Below are 24344 nucleotides of genomic sequence, written 5' to 3'. Positions count from 1 at the left end.
CAACCGTGCACACACGCTTAAGGGACAAACGGGTGACGCCCCTCTTTTTTGGCTGTGGGATCAGCAGCAAGCTATCCACATTGTAAAACAACTTGCTGTGCAGAATCACAATGATGTTTCCTCTGTTTCTGATTTATTCGGGCTGCTCAGATTGCCGTTTTCTGAAATATAGTCAGGTGACGAACACGCAGACAACAGTGCTCGACTATGGCTAATTTCGGAGTAGAAGGTCCTTACCATTACAGACACTCGGAAATGGAGAAATCTCCAAATGCTAGCTGTTGAGAAAACACTGACAGGTCTCGAGTAATAACATCCAAACTGAACTAATTGTGCCGACTAGCATTTAGAAGGTGTATTTCACTGATGTTAGTTTTAGATGAGTAGATGATATTTGGACTACAGTGCGCTTGCTGTTTTTTCAGATAGCCCCTGATGAATTTCCCATGTACTTGGTTTAAAAGACTGTGGAAAGAAACATATTGGAATGGAACGGTACAAATGTAGTATGAGATGGTACGAGTGATAAACGAGTACGATGAACACAGTGTCTGATACCTTTTTATGGTTTGTAATTTTGTATAGCACAAGACGCTTTTCTCCCTTCTTGTACTGAAAACTTGCAGGAAGAAATGCTTTTGAAATGAAAACCTGTTTGTTACAGCTTGCACCGTTTATACGACCCGTCACAAATTAATGGTCATTTGGTTGGTGGTCAGTGAGTAATGGGTGAGGCAAACCCATTGACATTGCCTTGGTTATCGATGTGCAGTGGGTGAGAAGTTATTCACATTTTTATATATTTTGAAAGACTTGGGGTTTGGGGGTAATCCAGATGTAGGCCGTGTGCTTATTGTTCTCATAGCGGCACAGCTTTACCTCACTGATGAGGCCCAACCAGGCTGACACACCTGGCTGGGTTTGCTGTTGGTACTCTTGTTCAGAGGGGAATTGCCTAGCATTTCGGTACCGGACTGTCCTGGAGGGTAGAACCAGACTGATATGCAAATGGAAATGTATCCACTCTGAAAGGTACACTGAGCTAAAACGTGGTTGAAGACTCTCCGGAGTGAGAAACATCCCATAGAACAGGTTCATGTAGTCATGTTTGTTCTCAGAAGAGGTGCTTCTACACATTTCTCTATTCATTCAAAGTACCCTGTGCACATCGCCATGCTAATTTCTGTTCCACGCTATCCTCACTCTAAAAAAACGATTTATACTTTTGGCTGGTTAGGTGACATAGGGTTTCACCTGGGACGAAGAAAGACGCAAAAGAGATAGATTTCTTCATTTTGTTTGAAGAATTGGGCAACACAAATGAAGATGCGAACTTCCCAATTAAACAAAGGTCAAGGTGGTTCTCCTTAAAGGGGACCATGTCCTAGTCCCTTCAGAGATAACCCACTTGGCCTAACTCTTCCACAAGTTGGGCGTCCAAAGGCCTTCCCGGCCTCTGATGCAGTGTCCCAGTTCATGCAGTTCCAAAAAGTGTTATCTCATCCCTTCCAGGCATTGCAGGCTTTAGAGAGATCCAAACCCTCTTTCTTGGTTTGAAGTAGATGTAGGCTTTCCAGGGACCTGTATCCCACTACTCACTAAAGTATCGTGAGCAAAGGGGTCAGTGGACACAGTCAGCAGGTCTGCATTAGAGATGGGTTCCTTGGGGGTCTGGCTGGGCCTAGGCCAGGGGCGTCATTTAGGGGTCGCCAGGGGTCACAGCTGCGACCCCCCGAGATCTCCCTTGTTACCCCTAAAATAAAATAGAACTTCTCTTTTTTTATAAATTAAATTGAGGCTCCTGGGCTGTGGCCAGCCGCAGGTGGCTCTTCGTTTCTGGAGTGGCTGGTTTCCTGATAGCTACAGCCGTTAAGATAGCTCAGTGGGTTGAGCGCTCGCTTCTGCAATGTGAATGTTTTCTGCAGGTTGCAGGTCTGACTCCCCGCAAGATCAACTCAGCCTTTCATCAGGTTGATAAATGAGTACCAACACAGTTTGGGTAATATTGTATGTATATTTGTTCTATATGAAGCGCTTAAGCGTAAGTGCTACATAATAACACATCATTATCATTTGGCCTTGGACGTCTGCTTGCATTCACAGTAATTTGGTAATATAGGCCTATAGGCGCTGATATTGATACATATGGTGATCCATTCTTGTACAAACGTATATCACTTTACAGTGATATTGTAAGCATATTTTTCGTAGTGTGCTTAGAAACAATGCTATGTGATGCCACTTTGTCAAGGGGTGAAAGGTTGTGTGCCATTGCGTCCATGTCACTTTGGGGTGGGTTAAAATTACATCACTTCCTGTGATGTCATCAGAGGTCAAGGATCGTGTGATGTCACTTTGCTACCCCTGGCATTTTGGTGAAATTATGTCACTGGCCTAGCTTTCCTCTGTCCGGCTTGACTGACCTTAAAATAATCTCTCTGACCACCTCTCACTCCTCCCACTGTTTGGTCATCCCTGGCCTGCTGAAACGTGCCTGCTCTCGCTGTCTATCTACTGGATCCCCTACTTCACCTCAGACAATTTCTCGCCTCCTGATATTCCTCTCTCCACTACTTGGGATTTAACCACCTGGTCTATCCTAGTCATACTGCTGCTGTTGTGATCTCCGAGACACTTCCTCATCTGGGTTTTAACTCCTCTGGGGAATCCCATCTTTCTGCCGATGATACAGATCCAAACTCCCCCATAACACTTTTACTACATCCGCCAACTCGTGAAGTTCCTTCCTCCACCTTCTTCATATAACTCTTTTCCCCTGATGTTAACTCTGTTTCACTTCCAACCTCGGATGTTATTGCAACCTTCTTTCTCTTGGATTTTTCCACCTCCTCCTGGACCCCAATTCCTAATACCTCTTCCACTCCCAGATCCTGATGTTACTATCATCTCCTTCAACTGTTCTCCTGCTATCGCCACCTCATCTGTCTCTCCCTTAATTCTCACCACCTTCTGAACTCCTGGTACCTCCTCTTTCACAATCTCACTCTTTGATGTTACCACATCCTCCTTGACACTATTAGCTCCCAAAACCCATGCATTACTCCTCTCCACTGCTGCCACCTCTCCATTTTACTCCATCTCTCTAGTCTGTGCTTCTTTCACACACACAGACATCTGCAAACATGGGTCTCTTGCCCCTACTCCCAGCACTGAGGAATTGGAACTGTGTGCTTTTATACTGTGTTGCCCCCCCTCAACTCTGTGTGGGACTTTTAGTGAGGGTTTGCATCTCTGGATTGTAAACGAGGGAGGGCTGGGATTAGCTTTTATCTCGGAGTGCACCTGTCGCTGCTTTGGGCACAAGAGGCTGGACCAAATCTATAATTGGCCTGTCTGCCATCTTGGATGCGAGTTCTGCTCCCCAAACCACTCCCTGCTGCTGCCAGTGTGGTTTCAGCATCTAACTTAGAGGCCGGAAGAACATTGGGGAAGCTTTCAGGAGGATTTGTATCTGTATTTACATTGGGTACACAGTAAAACAGCAACAATGTACCACCCATTATGAGAACATCTTGCTAGGGAACAATGCTTCCGAGTCTTTTATTTACTGCCCCGCACTTTTAGCGTTTAGCAAGTCACGGACAAAAACATTGCATCTGCAAACCTCAGAGTTTACAGCTCCCACAAATGCTGCAAAATTATTCCTTTGATTTGTTGAATGAGACAGCAACTTTCATAACACTCGCTACCATTGATGAGTGAAGACATTTTCCCCATGGGAGATTTGGGTGTGTTCAATGGGTGCCTTAGGGTCTCTAAATAGGAGAGGGTGCAGAAGTGTTGCCCCACAGAGTACAATAGGTTGTGTGCAGGACACAAGCTTCAAAGAGTCTTGGGGCTAACCTTATTTCATGGGCTGGTGGGGAGAGTCCAGACCCCAAACTTCAGCCTGAGGTTTGTCACTGCATTTGACTACGGCCATGTAATGGTCAGAAACCTCCCCATACCTCCCACAGGCCAAACATCCACTCGTTCCGGGTGGCAGCTGGCCACCCGAGTAACCACTGTGGCAATTCCCAGAAAGAGGAAGCGGGATTCTTCACACCATCTATAAACCCAGACCAAAAATAAGGTGGATGTTGAAAACCTGTATAATTTATCACAGGGATGATGCCAGTCCCCAGCTTTAAAATAATGAAAAGAGAAACACATCACTCTATGTCACTGTATTTACTGTACACTTTAAAATACATTTTATTTACTTCGGAAAGTACGCACCTGTCTTTTTTTCTTTCTAGGGGTGTTACTGGGAGAAGATGACTCTTTTTCTGTCACGGGCAAACTGTTTCTACCTAAAGCAAAACACAAAAGTAAAGAACAAGCTAAAGATATTACAAATTTCCATATACATACAACAAAAAGGAGAAATAATGTTGCCAATATTGTAAACCCAAGGAAAGTATTTTACTTTGTAAGAGTTTAAAAAGCCTCATAGCTGCACAGGCAGTGTCAGAATTGAAGATTACATTTCTTTTTACTGGTGGTGTGGTTGATAAATGTTGTAGCACCGTCATTGTATTGCTGTAATGGCACCTCACTACATGAATATCTGCTGAAGAATTTTCTGCAAGCCATTTTATTTATTGTTTGCATGTTAGGTGCTTATACAGCAAGTACATACTGTTTCAAAGCACCCATAGGGCAAAGTGAGGGAATAAGGAAGTGATACAAATTGAATACACAACAGAGGAGAGGAAAGGAAAAAGGGACAAACTTACTATGCCTTGTGAGTAATTCAGAACATGCAAGTGCAGCAAGGAAGAGGGCAGAGGGGGTAAGTGCTGGAGTGTCCGTGCTCGTGAGTGAGCAACAGATGAAGTGCATGGTGTGTTAAGTGCTATACAGCGTGGAGCACCATAAGAGCCACAAGCCCAAACCAGCAGACCAACTTAATCCTACATCCTCATAAGAGTATTATCAAAATGCTCTTTTGCAGTAGCCTCTGTTATTTAGCATGCCTGGATAAAAATAAAAAGTCTGAGGGGTTTATGCGATTTAAAACTCAAGATCAGATTATTTAAGCTAAAACCAGGTTAGGCAACCAGGCAGTCTTCCGTTTAGTCTACAATTCCCATGATCTCTCGCTAGGGCAGGTGGCAGTTGTAGGCTATAAGCAGAGCAACAGGGTGATCCGCACCTGGTTGCAACCCTCCATGACCTCAGTCTCCCTGTTAACCTGTGTGTTCCCTCGTACTGGTAATATACACCAGTCTCCATCCCACCCACAGGGGCCTTCGGGCTGCTGCTGATCGCTGCCAGTTCAGACTTTCCAAGTTCACATATGCTGTGTCTCTTACTGACAGGAGAATGGAAGCCGGGCGATTAATTATTTCCAAGCCAACTGATTGTGGTTTGTTAGGGAGATGTATCCGTTTTATGCTTAATCCCTTCCCCGTGTGAGATCCCCAGCACTTTTTACTTGACTTCTGGGCATTTTGCTTCCACCATACCTTTTAAAGTCACGCTTCACTTTTGCAGCACACAGCACCCTCTGTGCAGTGTTGCTGGGAGTCCCTTGGGCTCTCCTTTTCATATTATTTTATTTACCTTAAGAACTGTTTTCAAGGTTTGGGGGGTACATTTAAAGGCCCTAGATAGAAGCCCCCTTCACCTGAAGAGCAGCATGCAAACACTGCCACCAAAAACGGCATGGTTTGCTCTTATTTCACCTGAAAAGCAGAATTTCTACACCGCAACGAAAAAACGGCTCGGTTTTGCTTTTATTTCATCTGAATGACGTGAATTTTAACACTACAACCAAAAACGGCTTTTGCTTTCCCTTGCACATGAACAGCAGCTCTTTAAACAAAGCAAATGAAAAATACTGCTTGGTTTTTTCTTTGTTTTCATGTCAAATTAAAGAACCATGTGAAAGGGGGCCTATCGATCCTTATCAATGGACCAACAGCAAACACAAACGTGCTCAAAAGAGAGAAGTTAAAGAATCCTGTGACCTGCAAGACAGGATTTAAACATTTTTTTAAAAAACATTTTTATTGGGTTTTACAACAATCAACTTTTAACAAAAAACAAAAAAAACCAGCAGTATTTATGTAATACATTAACGTCATGTGCACATCAATATGTATCTACTGCTTACCCTTACCCTCCCACCAACCCAAGCCTAATCCATTTCGCATTATGCTCATCTTTCCTCTGAGGGAACTTCTCCTCCTGTATTCTCAGAGGTTTCATGCTCGCTTGAGCAGTCCTGAGCGGACCCATACAATGTGGCCGCTAAGTGTTTCCAGGCCGTCAGGGTTTCTGCTTCCTCCTCCCCTCCCCTATTGACTGCTTCATGCCATGCTGCCGTTTCGGCTTTGGTCCATTTCTGGAGATCACTCCACCAAACTTCCACCTTTGGTCTGTTACATGCTTCGCACCCCATGCAATCCTGCGCTTGGCAAGTATGTATGCCAAGTCCTTGAGCTTGCTGACATGTTTTAGTTGGCGCGGTCTAGGGAACCCCCCCTACCACACATGCCCACACTGATTCAACATCTAACAATCCCTTTTCCGTTTAATCGGTGGGCTACTTCTCCCCAGAACTTCCCAATTTCTGGACACGCCCAAAACATGCGAGTCATCCCTGCATTTTCTTCCCCACATTTGGGGCACGTTTGTCGTCCAGCATTCTTAAACCATGCTATCCTCTGGGGGGGGGGGTCATGTATGCGCTAGGGGTTACATATAGCTGTATTTGTTGTAGCCTCGCGTTTCTAGACACTTTTTTAATGGTACCCTTGAACCCGTTCCCATAGCCCATCACTCAGAGGTTCCGCGGTTTCCTTTTCCCAGTCTGTCTTAATTGGGCCACTTCCTTTCCCACCCTAGACATCAGAAACTCAAGATTCGGGAAACTTCATGACCTCCCTCTGCTATGTCATATCGTTTCTATAGCTGTATCAGGTTGATCTTCCAGTATTATTTCAGACCATGTCTCTCTGATCTTCCGGACCAATCTAGTATAGGTGATATACTGCCCTACATGCAAACCCGTTTCCTCTGCAAGCACCCCAAGTTCCCTCACTTCCCCGTCCTGCCATAGGTCTCCCATTGTTGCAATCCCCACCGATTCCCAGTGCTTACGAATTGTCCTCCTTAGTTGCTCGTCTCCTCTGGTCAATGCCATTAGCGGCCCTTGTGGAGAGCACGGGGTCGGATTCTCCATGACCTGGCAAGCCTTGCGCCACATCCTCCATCCCAGCTCCAACATCCCCGGGTGCCCTATTATCTCAGGTTGGAGCAGCCATATTGCTTCTTTCAGAAAAAACGGGGCAAACTCTAATCTCAACAATCTGGACTCTGTTGAATCTTCCGTTAACCATTTGGCCACGTTTTGCAGTTGTCTGGCCAAGTGATAGATCTCAAAGTTAGGCAGTTTTATACCCCCTTTTTCATATGTGTTTTGTAATTTCCATAGGGCAATTCTGTTCCTAGTTCTGTGACAAAGGAAGTCTCTACATATGCTCTGGAGTTTAACAAAGAGCGCTTCGGTATCATATGTGGTATGTTCCCAAAGAAATGTAATAGTCTAGGCAATACGACCATCTTCAACAATGCCCCCCTCCCCATCATGGCCAAGGGGAGCTTGGTCCAGAACCTCATGCTGCTTTCTAAATTCACGACTGCTTTCTCAGTATTGTATTTATATTCTGCTTCTACCGTGTGATAAATGTCAATCCCCAGGTATCTGAACATGCGGGTCACCCATGGTATTTGCAAGACTGGCAGTTGCTCCCGCGGAACCCCCATGTACCTCCCCAAGGAAAAAATGCACGACTTCTTTGGATTAACTGCAATGCAAGACAGCACTGAAAATCGCTCCATTGTTTCCAGAATATATTGGAGATTCTCCTCAGGGTACCTCAGGTATAACAACATGTCATCTGCATATAATTAAATTAAGTGTGGTCCCACTTTTGTGTAAATCCTGACTTCCTCATATTGTTGCCTTAGGTATATCGCCAGGGGTTCCAACGCTAGGATGTACAGCATCGGGTACAAGGGTGTCCCTGTCTGGTGCCCCTACTGAGCTGCCACCTCTCCAAGATGATCGCTCCCGTCTTAACTCTGGCTAGCGGTGAACTGCATAGTAATTTCACCCACTTAAGGTACCCGGGTCCCATCCCATATTCTCTCAGAGATGCCATCAGCCAAGGCCACTTGACAGAGTCAAAGGCCTTCACTGCATCCAGTGATATAATTGCAATCTCACTCAAGTCTCCGGCTGTGTGTTCTATTACTCAGTGAAGTTGTCTGAGGTCATCCGATATGTTTCTGCACGGGACATATCCAGACTGATCTGGGTGTATTAATCTGCTTATAACCGGTCTCATTCTATTTACCAACACAGCCGTGAGTATCTTGCTGTCCTGGTTCAGCATCGACAACGGTCTATACGACCCGCAGTACATGCTCGGCTTGTTAGGTTTAGGGAGTGGGATAATGATCGCCTCTCTCAGGGATTCTGATAATATCTCTGCTTCGAATGCTTCATTTAGCATTGCGAGCAGCGGGGGGGAGCACTTCTTTCTTATACATTTTGTAAAACTCACTGGGTAGTCCATCTGCCCCCAGAGTCTTGCTCGTGGGTAGCTGCTCCACTTCCAATTCTTCTAATGTGATTGGGGCGTCTAGGTCCTCTCGCTCTTCAGCACTTATTTTTGGCAGCCCAATATCCTCCAATGTTTCCCTTATTTCGCAAAGATTTGCCCACTCTCCCCCATTACTGCTCTAATCATTGGTCTGGGGGTCTCACTTTTATATAGCCATGCTAGCAATCTTCCCGGCATGTCTACCCCCGCCGGTTGCCTCTCAATATATTTCTTATAGTTTAAATTACACAATCTCACCCAGAGCCCTATGCATTCCTGCTGCAATTGGTTTATGGCTTCAGCATCCTCCCGGGAGTCACTTCCTTTACCTAGCACTGACTCCAGTTCCGCCTCTGCCTTCTGTAATTCCCTTAGTATGCCTCCTTGCAGCCCTTTGGATTTGGCTATGGCTGTACCTCTCATCACCACCTTAAAAGCTTCCCATAAAGTGCCGGACGATTCAACACTCCCAGTGTTCTTTTCAAAGTATTCTATAATTTCTTCTCTCAGGTCCTCCCTGAACACTATATCTTTCAGTGTTTCAGCTCTGAGTCACCACGTTGGGATCCTAGCTCTTGGGGGCAAATATTGCCATGTAAGGACCAGAGGCGAGTGGTCCGAAAGGACCCTTGCTTTGTACTCCGATTGCACTATTTCAGCCACAATCTCTTGTGTGGCAACCACATAATCTAAACGTGTATACACGTTTTGTGGGGCTGAGTAATGTGAATACTGTCGATTGTGTGGGTGGTGCAACCTCCACATATCTTCTAGCCGGAGGTCTCCCAACATGGTCTTTAAGGTTTTGGTAGCAGGGGTGGGTTTGTCTGTTTTCCTGTCTGACCTGTTTATACTCGGGTCTAATGTGCAATATAAGTCGCCCCCCCATATCACCACACCCCCCAGGTACGGGCTCATTTTGTTATGTAGGGTCTTAAAGTAAGCTACTGTATCTTGATCCGGGGCCTATGTATTAATAATGCATATTTCCCTGTTTTCTATCAGTCTCCTTATTGCCACCATCCTCCCATCTTCCTCTACTGTGGTCTGTAACAGTTGAAAGGGGACATGTGGTGCTACCCAAGTGATCACCCCTCTAGCAAAGGCCCAGTACGTTGCGCCTATGGCGGTCCCTTTTCATTTCCTCTGCATCACCTCTAGTTTCTTTTTCGTGAGGTGTGTTTCCTGTATTAAGGCTATATCTATTTTCTGTCTCCTTAAGTACATAATAATCTTGTTTCTCTTCAACTGTTGAGCCCCCTGCCATTCCAAGTAACTATCTTAAGGTCCCCCATGTTACTGACCTACCTGGTCCCCTCCATTTTCTCACCTGGTTAATTGCTTTAGGCTCAGACGCGCTTGTATGTAAGCTTGTTCCCGTAACTAATAACACTACCAAACCCCAAACTCCCCTCCTTTCCGCTGTTAACACCCCTTCAAATACCCCAACTCCCCCCTCCCACACCATTCCTCCCATCCCCAACTGGTGCCTAGCTCCATCCCTGGATGATCTCAGGCTATCCTGCATCTAGTCCTAGCAGTAGAACCCAACAGGGGGGGGGGGGGAATCCACCCCATTGGTGTCCTGACTCAACTAACTACTGGGGGTAAGAACGCACTGTCTCAGTTGCTCACGCATTGATGGCAATTTACTACTCACATTTTTCTGACTCCCACTTATCAATTCTAGTATTAGGGCTACTCCATGGTCGCACCCACTGTTAATATCTACTACCTCATGTACATGCCCAGTGGGCTCCGCTAGGCATCCACACACCATATGACCAAGTCATCATTTTGTCCGCTAGCTTAGCCTCAGTCACATTTAGCCACCCATGGGCGGCTGATTCACTTATCTTGTCCGTTCTGGTCACAATCTCCTGCATCCGCCGGGCAACCCTGTGCATCTAGCCAATTCGCCGCCTCTTCGGGTGATTCGAAGAAGAACGCCTTTCCTCTGTGCAAGACTTTTAGCTTCACCGGGTACAGCAGCATGTATTTAAATCCAGATTCCTGCAGTCACATCTTGACCGCCACATAGTGTAGTCACTGCCTTTGTACCAGCATGGTGTAGTCCAGATACGCTGTGACGGTCGCTGATGCTCTGCTTATCGTTGCGCCCGTACGGAAATATTCCAGGATCTTTTCTCTGTCTTTATAGTTCAGACTCTTGGCAAAAATTGCTCAGGGAGGGGCTCCTGGTTGGGGCCTTCTGAGCAGAACCCTGTGGGCTCTCTCTACCGTGAACCCTTGGGTGAGCGCTCCTGCCCCAATCTCCTGTATCAACATGTTTTTTTCCATGTAGTTTGTAGGGTCCATACCTTCCTCTCCCTCGGCAAGCCCACCACTCGTATGTTGTTGCGACACGCTCTCCCTTCTGCCTCCTCTGCTCGGCTTTCCAGGTTTCACACCTGTTGCTGTAATATGTGCACCTCCTTGGCATTGGCTGTGCTGACCTCCGCGTTGGTTTTCACTTTACTTTCCAGGCCACTTGTAGGTTCCGCCAATGTCCTTACATCTTGTTTTAGGAGGTTCACATCCACACTGACCGCATACATTTTGATTTCCAGTGCAGATTTCAGCTCCGCCATGGCCGTGTCGATCTTGCTTCCCCATGAGGCCTTCAATTCTGATATGGCCTCTAGGATATGATGGTCGTCCCGTGGCAGGCGATCTTATCTTGAGTGACTCCTTTTACGGGTGCGGTCACCTCCGGTGAGTGTGACTGGTTGGTAAAGATGTCCATCGTAGGTTGTTTACCTTTGGCTTTGTTGTTTTTGGGCGCCATGTTCTCTGCCCCCACACTGGCCTTCTCAGCATTATGTTATGGTATCTTCTCCAGTTCTTATCAACTGCCTGGTCGGGGCCTTTTAGCCAAACAAACTATCTGCCTGACAATCAGAAATGTATTTCTACTTCCCCACTACCACCCGAAGGGTGGCGGGTGGGCCAGGTGTTCACCTCTCGCAGTGTCTCTATGCTTAGACCACTTGCATTAGCCTATGCCGCACAAGTAGTATAGTGGGCCACTGCAGTGGTTATTCGCTCTAGTCGAGCTCCAGTCATTTGCACAAGACTCTGATGGCCGCTGTAGTCGTATCACCCTGTTCCTAGCTTCTGCACATGACTCATAAATAGCTCCGGGTACTTTCACTCCCTGGCGTAACTCAGCGGGCTGCCTGTCCATGTACTGCAGTGTTCTTGTGGTTTTATTTATGCATCGTGCGTCCTGGCCCACCGGGCCCGCACTGGGGTTTTATTCTTGCTTCAGCATGTGCAGCGCAGCAGCTATGGGGCCGGTGTAGGGCTCTGTTAGTGTTTATAAACAATGGTGTAGGCCGTTTGTACTGCCTTCTGTGTGGGCTCTTCCCCACTTCTCACTTTATCGCCTGGGAGTTGTTGTCTGCCTACCAGGCTCCAGGCAGTTCCATGTCCTTCATGCTATGTGCCATGGAGCTTGCCTCGAGCATAAACTGCCTGTTACGCGGTCCGGGACAAATCTGTCTAGATGCGCCCGGTCCGTGGCTCTTTTCTGTGTTATTTCGGGGCCGGGGTTAATGTATCCCGCCGCCTGTGCCACTGTTCTTTGGGGCGCATGTGACCTTTATAGCATTAGGTGCACGCAATACCCTGCTGCTCAGAGGGTCTTTCACCTTCCAGTTCTGCAGTCTTAGATGAACATGGGCCGTGTAATGACTAGGGGCTCCGCGTCTTGGCATGGTCCTTTGTTCGGTCTCATCCACCATCTTGGCGATTGGTCCGCGGGCCAGGTCTCTCGCCGCAATCAATGCCGCTGCAGTCGTACACATTCAATATACTGCTAGTCTTGCATATGTCGAGCTCCACATCTTCCGACAGGCGCAGCTCCGTTTATATTCCCATTTGGAGTAGTTTGCAGTTCGTTGGTGCAAGGATCAATTTCGGATCCGTGGGAGAACCCGAGAAGAGCAGCCTATTCCATGGCTGCCAAGCCACGCCCCCCTTTTGGATTTAAACATTAAAAGAAAATAACAGCCTGCACACGTCTAAAAAAAAAAGGCTTTAAAAAGCCAAAGTGGAAAAGATAGCACTGCTCGAACAGAGAAATTTCAGGGGAATATGATGGGGGAGGGGGAGGTTTGACCAAAGTGAATGTAGATTATGTTCCAACCCATAAAACTCCTGTCACATTTGAATAGACCCTTTGACGGGAAAGACGGGTTCCGGCACGAAAGCAGGGACTAGTGATGATAAAGCCCCACTTCCCACTGGATCTCGCACATATCCTATTACCATCTCACAATAAAATGTGATGCTGCAGAGGGCGTCAATTCCCTGCTCTGCTAGACATTAAGGCAGGAGCCCGGAGATTTCAAAGAAGGCAAAGTGTGGCTAAAGCTTGAGCACTTCCTGCACTCACTACAAAGAGCCAACTGTAACTTCAAAGTGAGCCATAAAATCTCTGGTCATCGGCTGAGTCCAGAGAAAGACAGATGGCTGTGGGGGGGATAAGTGGCCCTCCCCCAGGTAGCACAAGACACTCTCAATTTACTTTAAAAGACGGATTACATTTTAGGCATTTTCACAGCAAACAGAATAAGAATCAATTTCATTGCATGCTATTTTTGCATGCAATTTCCAGGCGGTTTTTTATTTCCCTAGGACTTTGGGGACTGAAATGGCTGTTTAAGACTAGCTTCTGGCTGATCTGAACAGGTGACAAATATGACAGTTGATGGAAAGATGCAAGATGAAATTAGGAACATGCTGGATCATTTGCCTAGTCACAACTGTTATACATTTTATGAAAATGACAAAAATGTGCCAAAGGCCCATGCTACCTCGTATGGAGTTGGCGATCGACTTACCCAATTCCTTATGACCCACTAAAACCACATAACTAGTTCATATGGCTGGGCTAGTATAATTATGAAGTTATGAGACAACTAAATTTTGCCAAAAAGTGGTCATGAGAACAAAGAATTGGAATAAATGCAAATAGACAGATGGTGCTCTCTTCCCTTGAACCAATCATGCCAGAGGGCGGAGAAAGGAATGGCAAACTGTCCTATCCGAGCAGCAGGGATAATTCCAGAGTACTCCCCCTAGATTGTAAAGTTAGTGATGTCATTTGTGTTATATAAGAGGGACTGTACTAGGACCGGACACACAAAAACCCGGGGAGACAGGAGAAGGAGGATGGACAGGAGGCGGTTGTACCTTACCATCTTTGAGAGTGCAGTGACCAGACCCCTTGCCCTAGCTGTCCAGAGTGTCCCGAGATCCAGTTGGCGGTTCTGAATCCTAAACCAAGGCTTGCTTTGTAAGTAGTATATACCCCAGCCCTAAATTGCATAAGCCCTTCATTTTGTAGCATTGCATCCAATCATTTCCCTAACTGAAAACCCCATTGAAAACCAAAATTGCCAGTGTAATTCAGTCACCTTCCCATGGAAGAATCTATTGTTAGCCTGTGTAGGTTAGCATCTCTCTTTGAAAAAAACTCAGTGTCTGTGTAAATCCTTAGCATATTTTTAAGTAAATCAATTAATTTCCCCATTGAAACTCACGGTTCAAGATGGTTGATGTTCAAAATCAACCATCTTGTCTCTGGTGTTGTATTTAATTATTATAGTCATTAAATAATTTGTCTCTTTGTAAATGAAAGCCGAATTTGTCTGTGTATAGTGAGCATTCCCCAAAAAAAATCCTAGTTGCATCTGCCGTATTAAAACCCAAACCGTTGTTCCATTGTGAGCAGTCCCTTTTGCCTAGAAGTCTACATGTATGTGCCTCTGAAAAACGATTTTTCGATTGTAAGCTAAACCCCTTTACTCAGCTGCCTGCCATAGTAAACCCAGTGTAAACAAATTTCCGTTTGCCACTGTATTTTTCCTTTTTGCATTTGCTTTCTCCCAAAACCCATTTTCCCATGTGTATTTGTGTTTTACATAGTGCCTTTGTCCAAAGTGCTTTACATAGGACAGTCAACAATATAATGAATCAGAATGCAAATCAGCGTTCATAAACAGTAACATTCAAGCTGTGTTCATAAATAGTAACAATCAATTACCATTCCTGGGAGTAAACAGTCAATCAGCGTTCATCAACAGTAGCAATCAATTAGTGTGCATAAGAGTAAATGAATCAGTGTTCAAAGCAGATGATTAAATCAATTAGAGCACTCTAGCAGGTGGGTTTTTGGAGAGGAACGGAACAGAGGAAGTAATGGAGCGAAGAGACAGGGGAAGCATGTTCCAGTGAAGAGGGGCTAGGAGCTGGAACGTGCGAAAACGGGATTGGGCACAAGGGGGACGTGGGACATTGAGTCTAAAAAGATTAGTAGAGCGGAGGGAGCGAGATGGAGAGTAAAAAGAAAGGAGAGATGCAAGGTATTCGGGAGCAAGGCCATAGAGACATTTGAACGCAAGACAGAGAAAGTTGCATTTAAGTTGAGAATATACGGGCAACCAGCCAACAGAGGCCAGGGAAGGAGAAATTGGGTCATGGTAGGAGAGAAGACAGAGTGAGCAAATTGAAGAATGATAGATTTAAAAGGAGCAAGGCGTGAGTGGGGAACACCAAAGAACAGAATAGAATAGTCGGGAGAAGACTAGTGAGGAGATGAGGAGTTTTGTAGCATGGAAAGTGAGAAAAGGGCAGACTTTGCGAATGTTGTAGAGATGAAATCGACAGGCGCGGATGTAAGGGAGATGTGGTGGTCAAACGAGAGATTAGAGTAAAAGTAAATGCCAAGATTGCGGGCAGAGCGAGAGATTGAGAGACAGGAGGGAGGAAAAGAGATGGAAGAGGGCGGAGATTGCGAGATGAGTTTGCCGGAAAGAATAGGACCTCCGTTTTTTCGGCACTTAGAGTGAGGAAGTGAGAGGCCATCCAGGACTTGATGGCGGTGAGGCAGGATGAGAGAGTCTGATGAATATCCTAGGAGAAGGACGAGAAGTATAGAAAGAGCTGGGTGTCGTCAGCATAGAAGTGGTGTGACACCCCAAAGGTCGCCTAGCAGTTGTAAGAACCAAGACCCCATACTGCCGTTTTGCTCCAAAAACGGGTTTTCATTTTCTTTGCTAGCTTCCCATCTTGCGGTGGTGGGCTTTACCCCAAATCTGATTTTCTCTCTCTATTCCTACTCCTTGCCACTGACTTCTATTCAAAGGAATCAAGTTTAATTGATGTTTGGGGTGAGTGTTGCAGGGGGGAGTGGTAAAACCTTGGCGCTATCACTTTCAACCATTTTCCCGTTTTGTCATTAAACCAAAAGCGAGTAACAGTCTATTTCAACCTGATTGTATTTTCCTGTTTATCATTATAACAAAAGTGTAACAGCCCATTTCCACTTGCTCACTCTAGATAGGATATTGCATTTATGTTGCCCCAATTTTGATGGCTGCTGTTTGTTATTTTCCTTTTTCATTAAATAATAAATTAATAAATATCTTATTGATACACACCGGCCTGGTTCCTAGTCCATTGTGACACAGGGTGCTTGTGGAGGTTGGGTGTGAGACGGTTTGGAGGCCTACTCAAAACGAATCCGTAGGATATTAAAATAAAAGCACTTTTTTGTATGCCACATTGTCGGGGAAGGAGTCCCTGGCTGGAGTAGTAAAATGGTGACAGGTTAGAGGGATACTTTATCCTTCTTAGCTTTTCCTTTTGAGAGATATGCACACAACCTTATGTGGAGTGCTGAAGGGTCACTTAGTATCCCCTTTCTCTCTGCTCCTGTAACAATTATGTTAGAGTAACAAGCATACGCATACGGAGCGAGGTGCAGCCCCCTTGTGATCGTGCTAGCAGTCCGACAATAGTAAATTGCTGATTTGTTTATTTATCTTGCAGGCCCGTGCCCTGGTGTCTCCCTCTCCCCTTTGCGGCCCATTTCCTTGTTGCTGCTCGTCCATCCCTCCTTCCCGCCTCCCATCCTGCCCACCCTGCCCTGATTGGTAGCTAGGCCCGGAGGTCTGGGGCTTGTGGAGCACAGCGTCGACCCCTCGGCTCTTTCCATCCAGAGCGAGGTGTGTCCAGCTGCAGCCCCCTTGTGATCGTGCTAGCGGTCCGACAATAGTAAATTGCTGATTTGTGTATTTATCTTGCGGGCCCGTGCCCTGGTGTCTCCCTCTCCCCTTTGCGGCCCATTTCCTTGTTGCTGCTCGTCCATCCCTCCCTCCCGCCTCCCATCCCGCCCACCGTGCCCTGATTTGCCCAGACGAGCGGACTCCTCTCCATTACCAATCCCCCTAGGGCAGCCCTCTGCCCGGCAGCCCATCGGCTAAGGACCTGAGGCAAAGGACGTCGCCTACAGAGACGGCGCCAGGTCGTATCTGCAAGTATCCGCAGGAGAAGCAAGAAGTCAACAATAAGTAAGAGTGGGAACGGCAGGGCCATTAGTAATCACTTCACGCCATACTACCCAACCACTCAACTAACAAAGCATCACCACTTTAAACTTGTAATATCTGTAACATATTTGCATTTGAAAGCTCTGTTCTTCACATTTAAGTTCGAAAGTGCACCCAATAACCTCTGTGCGAATTTAGAAGTGTGCCCAATAGCCTCACTGTGAAAGTTGCAATTAGAAGTGTGCCCACTAGCCTCACTGTGAAAGTTGCATTTAGAAGTGTGCCCAATAGCCTCTCTGCGAATTTAGAAGTGTGCCCAATAGCCTCTCTGTGAAAGTTGCATTTAGAAGTGTGCCCAATAGCCTCTCTGTGAATTTTGAAGTGCACCCAATAGCCTCTCTGTGAAAGTTGCATTTAGAATTGTTCCCAATAGCCTCTCTGTGAAAGTACCATTTAGAATTGTTCCCAATAGCCTCTCTGTGAAAGTTGCATTTAGAAGTGTGCCCAATTGCCTCTCTGCGAATTTAGAAGTGCACCCAATAGCCTCTCTGTGAAAGTCGCATTTAGAAGTGTGCCCAATACCCTCTCTGTGAAAGTTGCATTTAGAAGTGTGCCCAATAACCTCTCTGTGAAAGTTGCATTTAGAACTGTTCCTGTTAGCCTCTCTGTGAAAGTTGCATTTAGAAGTGTGCCCAATACCCTCTCTGTGAAAGTTGCATTTAGAAGTGTGCCCAATAACCTCTCTGTGAAAGTCGCATTTAGAAGTGTGCCCAATACCCTCTCTGTGAAAGTTGCATTTAGAAGTGGCCCAATAACCTCTCTGTGAAAGTTGCATTTAGAACTGTTCCTGTTAGTCTCTCTGTGAAAGTTGCATTTAGAAGTGTGCCCAATACCCTCTCTGTGAAAGTTTCATTTAGAAGTGTGCCCAATAACCTCTCTGTGAAAGTTGCATTTAGAACTGTTCCTGTTAGCCTCTCTGTGAATCTAGAAGTGCGCCCAATAGCCTCCCTGTGAAAGTTGCATTTAGAAGTGTGCCCAATAGCCTCTCTGTGAAAGTTGCATTTAGAAGTGTTCCCAATAGCCTCTCTGTGAAATATCAAAATAATCTAATACCTTACCGGGTTGAATTGACTAATCTCCCTAATAACCTCTCTGGGCAAAGCTGAGTTATATTCATGCCCAATACCCTCCCTGTATAAAATTGAATTGAGAGAAGTGCGCCTATTAGCGTGCCCTAATTGAACTGACTAGTGTCCAGAATAGTCTCTCTGCACTTAGTTCAATCTAGAAGTGTGCATGACACCATTAAGGCTAAGAAGCGTGCCCAAATATCCTAATTAATCCTATTAGTATACCTAATATAATATCCGTGTCATGTTGAATCTAGCACTGTGCCTAATATCACCTCTACACAAAATCGAATCTAGAGTTAAACCTAATATCATCCCTGTGTACAGTTGATCCTAGAAGTGTACCCAATAATACCTAGTAGCCTAATATCATCTCTGTGCAATTTGAACTTGGAAGTGTGCCTGAACTTAGAACTACTATTAGAAAGCCCTCCTAAATCCACCTAAAAGCCAGTACCAAGCATGAGTGCACCCACAAACCAACAGCTTGTCGGAAACGACCGCCGTGGACCGCCCACACTTCCCGATCCGCCTTCCCTCCCGTCCCTCCTTTCCCAAATCACCCCACCCTCCTTCGCATTCCCTGCCATCCCTCTCTCGAAAAACCAAGCCAGAGGGGCACGATGGCGAGCCAACCACCCTAAGACCACCCCTCCCCTGAACCCTATCACCAACCAGCCAATGTGAACCATGCCTGCTCTCCTCATTCCTAGCACACCCCGCCGTGCAAGCATCCACCCGCCGCCTTGCCCTCAAACCCCCGCCACCTTTGCCCAACCGCACCCTTTCCCCTCCCTAAAAACTGCACGCCTAGCCCTAGCAAGAACCGAAGCAACATCCCCCTCCCCCTCTGATCCCCCTACCCTCTCTCACACTCCAATTGCAACAAAGAAACTAAAGAGGAAACGTACCTGGTCCACCCACAATCTCTCAGCACTCTTCGTCAACCCTGTCTCGACCCACCACCTCATTCCCCCACTCACCTCCTTCCCCCATGGCTTCACCCTTCCTGAAACCCCTCTCCCTCGACGTCTCATTCACTGCAACTGAATCTCCTAACTGCCCACACCCGCCTTCAAATCCCCATAACCAAACCCGATCATCCTAACACATGCAGCTACCCAATCCCGCCCGAAGCTCGCCTATTTTTCTGCTCGCCCGCTATTCCCATCGATCATCACCGACCCCCCCGCTCTCCCTTTCCAGCCTCCACTCTCTCCGCCACCACCCCCTTCGGCTCCGAGACCAACCTCACCTGCCGATGTGAACTGCATCCTATTTAATGCCCGATCAGTAGCAAAAAACAGACACTGCATCTTTGACTTCCTCGCTTCCGACAAAACAGACCTGGTTTTCATCACCGAAACTTGGGTCTCTGACGACTTCGCCCCAATCGCTAATGAAGGCTTTCCTCCTGACTACTCCCTCATCCCTCTGAACCGTCCCTCCAGAGGAGGAGGAGTAGCATTCATCTTCAAGTCTCTCTTCCACGCCTTAATCATCGACAACCAACCTTCCATTTCTTCCTGCAAATCTCTCCTCATTAAACTATCCCTCTCCCCGTCGTTATCATACAGCTTCCTAATAATCTACAGGCCCCCTGGCTACGATAGACAATTCGCAAACAACCTCTGCGACTCAATTGCCACCCTTCAACTAAACCATCCCAACCTCACCCTTGTTGGAGACTTCTACATATGGCTCGACATCCCCACCAACCCTATGACACACTCCCTGGTCGACAGTTTGGACGCAATTAACCTCCAACCCTACATAAACGGCCCGACCCACTACAAAGGACACACTTGATGCCATCTTTAGCTCCAACACCCCGATTCATTTAAAGCCCCCCACCCCTATCCTCTGGTCCGATCACTTCATTCTCTCGTTCGCCATTCACTCATCCGACCCCCTTCCCATACTAAAATCTGAACCTCTGAATCTACGCAAATGCTGGAAAAAACTAATAATCGTCCCGGACCTACCTGACGCACTCCTCCAGTCTCTACCTCCTACCTGCCAACTCAACAAACAACTAACCCCTGACGCCTTTGACTCATGGCTCAACGCATCTCTTATGCGGTTCACACCCCCTTACAAACCATCAACCCGCCACGGCCTCTTCCCCGAACGGTTCACTCCTGAGTTGAAAACCACTAAACAACTATATAAATACCTAGAACGCAAATGGCAGAAAGACAAAACCCAGGAGAGCAGGGCCACTCTGGCCCGACACCTCTATCAGTACAAGGCCGAAATCCGGACAGCAAAAACAGCCCACTACAACTCCCGAATCCTAAACTGCAAAAACCCAAGCAAAGAACTCTGCAAAATCATCTCCGAGTTCACCAATCCGGCTCGCAACACGACCGTCCCAACTCCCTCACAATCACTGTGTGACTCTCTCTCTCCCCCTCCACTTTTACACCACGGCTCTCGAAAGAACAAATACTCTAACCACCAAACTGGATCTCCTACATCCACCAAGCAATTCTCCCCTCATACCGGCCGTCTCTCCAACTGCGACCACTATGCAACCAACGTTCGAATCCTTTAGTCCAATATCACCAGAGCAATTTCTCAAACTTCTATCTGCCCACAAACCATCTGGCTTGCCACTGGACCCTTGCCCAGCCACAACCCTCAAAGAAATTTTCGCTTCCACCTGCGCAGGAGAACACGCAAGATCCATCATAAACGCCTCACTTTCCTCCGGAATCTTTCCCGACGCATTCAAAACGGTTCATGTCAAACCTCTAATTAAAAAACCTTTGCTCAACCCTCTCGTGCCCAAAAACTACCGCCCCTTCTCAAACACCAGATTCCTTGCCAAACTCATTGACAGAACCGCCTACTCCCAACTAAACGCCTTTGTCGAAAAGACAACAATCTCCTAGACCCTGCTCAATCAGGTTTCAGAGCCCGTCACAGAACTGAAACCACCATAACCTCAATTTGGGATGACCTTAAAATGACGGCAGACTCCACGGGATGCGCAGCACTAATCCTTCTTGACCTATCCGCCGCCTTCGACACAATCAATCACTCAATCCTCCTAGACCGCCTCCACTCCCTAGGAATTCATGGAACCGCTCTTAAATGGATAGCTTTATTCCTCAAAGATCGGTACCAAATAACAATACTCTCCACCTATACCTCCCAAGCCTGACCAGTCGACACGCGAGTCCCACAAGGATCATGCCCGTCTGCCCTCCTGTTCAATCTCTACTTGATCACCCTCCCACCAATAATTTGTTCGCACAACATCCTGTGCTACAACTAAGCCGACGACACTGAACTAATTCTAAAACTCCTGAACTCAAAACCCAACTCCCAACCAGACCTGGCCTCCTTCCTCCGAGACATAGAACTCTGGATGACCCAAAGCCACCTCTTGTTATACCCCCCCAAAACGGAAATCATGGTATGTGGCAACTCCGAACTTCTTCCGCACCCGCTACCCTGGCCGTCCGCCATGGGCAACTCACTGACCCCCTCCAACTCTGTGAAAAATCTGACTCCGACCTAACACTCTCGCGCCAAGTCAACATCGTATCAAAGTCCTGCCACTACCACCTTAAAACCCTTAGGCGCATCTTTCCATATCTCTCCTTTCCCAACAGACTCTCCGCGGTCCAATCAATCGTTATATCAAGACTGGACTACGCAAACCCCCTTTACCTCTGAGTCCACGTGTACCAACTGAACAAACTCCAAAGGGCACAAAACGCTGCAGCCAAACTGCTACTTGCACTCGGCCCAAGAGACCACATCTCCCCAGCCCTTAAAACGCTGCACTGGCTTCCAGTAGCCCGAAGGGTCACTTTCAAAACATTGTGCATCTCCCATTGAGCGCTGCACAAAACCGGACCACAATATCTTCAAGACAAACTAAAACCCTACCCCCCCCCCCCCCACGCACCCTAAGATCAAGCTCAGCCGGCCTCCGTCATACCGAAGACAAACTCAAGCAGGTTAGGCGGATCATCATTCTCAGCCTTGGCCCCCACGCTATGGAACTCACTCCCACCCCACATCCGCCTGAGGATTTCACGTCTTTCCGCAAACTGCTGAAAACCTGGCTCTTTCCCTAAAACCAACCCGTACCAAACTAACCAAACAGACCAACAGCAACTCAATGACTCCTATACATCAAACCACCTGACGCGAGAAACTGAAGCTAATAACCCCTAATATAAACTAGAAGGACAAACAGAATTAAACAAATAAATTAGATCAAAGCAGTGAAATGGCTATTAAGAGTAAATCATACGGAAACAGTAAAGAGATTTAAACTCCTGAAATGGACAGAATGCATACGGAGTGAACGAAGTGAATGGCGTGGATGAATTAGTTAGAATGGATAAAACAGGTGGAATAAATGAATGCTCTGAGGGGAAGAATGCATAAGTGGAAGAACAGACACCTATATAGTTCAAATGAGTATGGAAATCGAGTGAATTTGTAGATCAGGTGAGTTTATGGAATGGATGAACATGTTGAGTCAATGAGTGTGTAAAGCGGCTGGATGCATAGAACGGACAAGCATGTAGCACGGATAAGTGCGCAAATACAGAAGCGTGTAGAACGCAAGAGTACGCAAAACAGATTAATGTCCAGAACGGATGAGCGTAAACCGGATAAATGTGTTTAACAGATGAGTATGCCGAGCGGATGAATATCTAGAGCACATGAGTGTGGATAACGGGTGAATATGGAAGTGTGGAGAGTGTGTAGATGGCTGGAACAGATGAATGTACAGACCGGTCGAATATACAGAGAGGATGACTGCATAGAATGGACGAGTGAATAGAGCGGACGAGTGGATAGAGCGGACGAGTGGATAGAGCGGACGAGTGGATAGAGCGGACGAGTGGATAGAGCGGACGAGTGGATAGAGCGGACGAGTGGATAAAGTGTTCAGAGAAGATGAGTAGATAGAGCCGATAGAACGGATGAGTGGATGTGCGGATGAGTGGATAGAACAGATAAATGGATGAGTGGATAGAACGGATGAGTGATGAGTGGGTGAATCGATGAGTAGGTGAGTGGAGGAGTGGATAGAGCGGATTAGTGGACAGAACGGATGAGTGGATAAAGTGTACAGAGAGGATGAGTAGATAGAACGGATGAGTGGATAGAACGGATGAGTGGATAGGGGGATAGAGCGGATGAGTGAATAGAGTGGATGAGTGGATAGATCGGATGGATAGAGCAGAGGAGTGGATAGGTGTATGGATGAGAACAAAAGTGGACAGAGAGGATGAGTAGATAGAGCCAATGAGTAGATAGAGCGGATGAGTAGATAGAATGTGTGGATAGAGCGGTTGAGTGGATGAGTGGATAGAGCAGATGAGTGGATAGAGCGGAGAAGTAGATAAGTGTATAGAACGAATGAAGGTAGAACATGATATTGTTGCTGAATGCGTGAAAGCACGTGTCCTTAAAGATGATGAGTGCGGGGAGCACATGAGTGCGTAGAGGATGAGCGCGTAGAGGGGGTGAGCGCGTAGAGGGGGTGAGCGCAGCGTGTAGAGGGGGTGAGGGCGTAGAGGGGGTGAGGGCATAAAACAGGTGAATGCTTAGTACATGTGAGGGCATAAAGCGGATGAATGCCTGGAGCGAACTAGTGCTTGGAGCGAACGAGTGCCCAGAGTGAACGGACGTGTTGCCTAGAGTGGACGAGTAAGTAGAACGAATGAACACAGATTGCATCCAATACTGATGAGTGCGTAGAATGGATGAATATGTAGAGCTGCCAAATGCGTAGAGCATGGGGCAGACAGGAATGCATGCGTGGGGCAGGCCGGTGTGCATGCGTGGGGCAGGCGGGTGTGCATGCGTGGGGCAGGCGGGTGTGCATGCGTGGGGCAGGCAAAAGTGCATGTGAGGGACAGGCAAAAGTGCATACGAGGGACAGACAAGACTGCATACGAGGGACAGACAAAAGTGCATGTTTAGAGCTGACTGGAATACGCATGGCGGACCGGAGCGCGCAGAACGAGCGGGAATGCATGAATGCGTGGAGCAGACCAGAGTGTATGGAGCTGACTGGGATGCATGAGTGGATAGGAGTGCATGGAATGGACCGGAGCACATAGAATTACGTGTTGTATATAGTATGGGTTGGAATGCAGAGAACATTTGAAAGAGCATATAACCCATCATATCTCACCACCACGCTTACTCTCTCCTTTACATCACCACTCAACTAGAACACAGAGATACTATGACACCATTCGGTATAACTGTTCTCA

The 24344-nt window shown here is 46.8% G+C and overlaps 1 protein-coding gene across 3 annotated transcripts in view; it reads right to left on the bottom strand.

Moving 5' to 3' along the window:
* TERF1 (telomeric repeat binding factor 1) overlaps positions 1–24344 on the bottom strand; it is a 529145-nt gene that overhangs the window by 61834 nt on the left and 442967 nt on the right. For all 3 annotated transcript variants that reach the window (XM_069621207.1, XM_069621208.1, XM_069621209.1), the window contains one exon: positions 4240–4313. In XM_069621207.1, the coding sequence (XP_069477308.1) occupies positions 4240–4313 (74 nt within the window). The remainder of the gene's footprint in view (positions 1–4239; positions 4314–24344) is intronic.

Source organism: Ambystoma mexicanum, chromosome 5q (assembly GCF_040938575.1).
Source record: "Ambystoma mexicanum isolate Mex_15411 chromosome 5q, UKY_AmexF1_1, whole genome shotgun sequence".
Classification (NCBI taxonomy): domain Eukaryota; kingdom Metazoa; phylum Chordata; class Amphibia; order Caudata; family Ambystomatidae; genus Ambystoma; species Ambystoma mexicanum.
The sequence above is the reverse complement of the archived record's forward strand: the minus strand, read 5'-3'. Positions and strand labels throughout refer to the sequence as shown.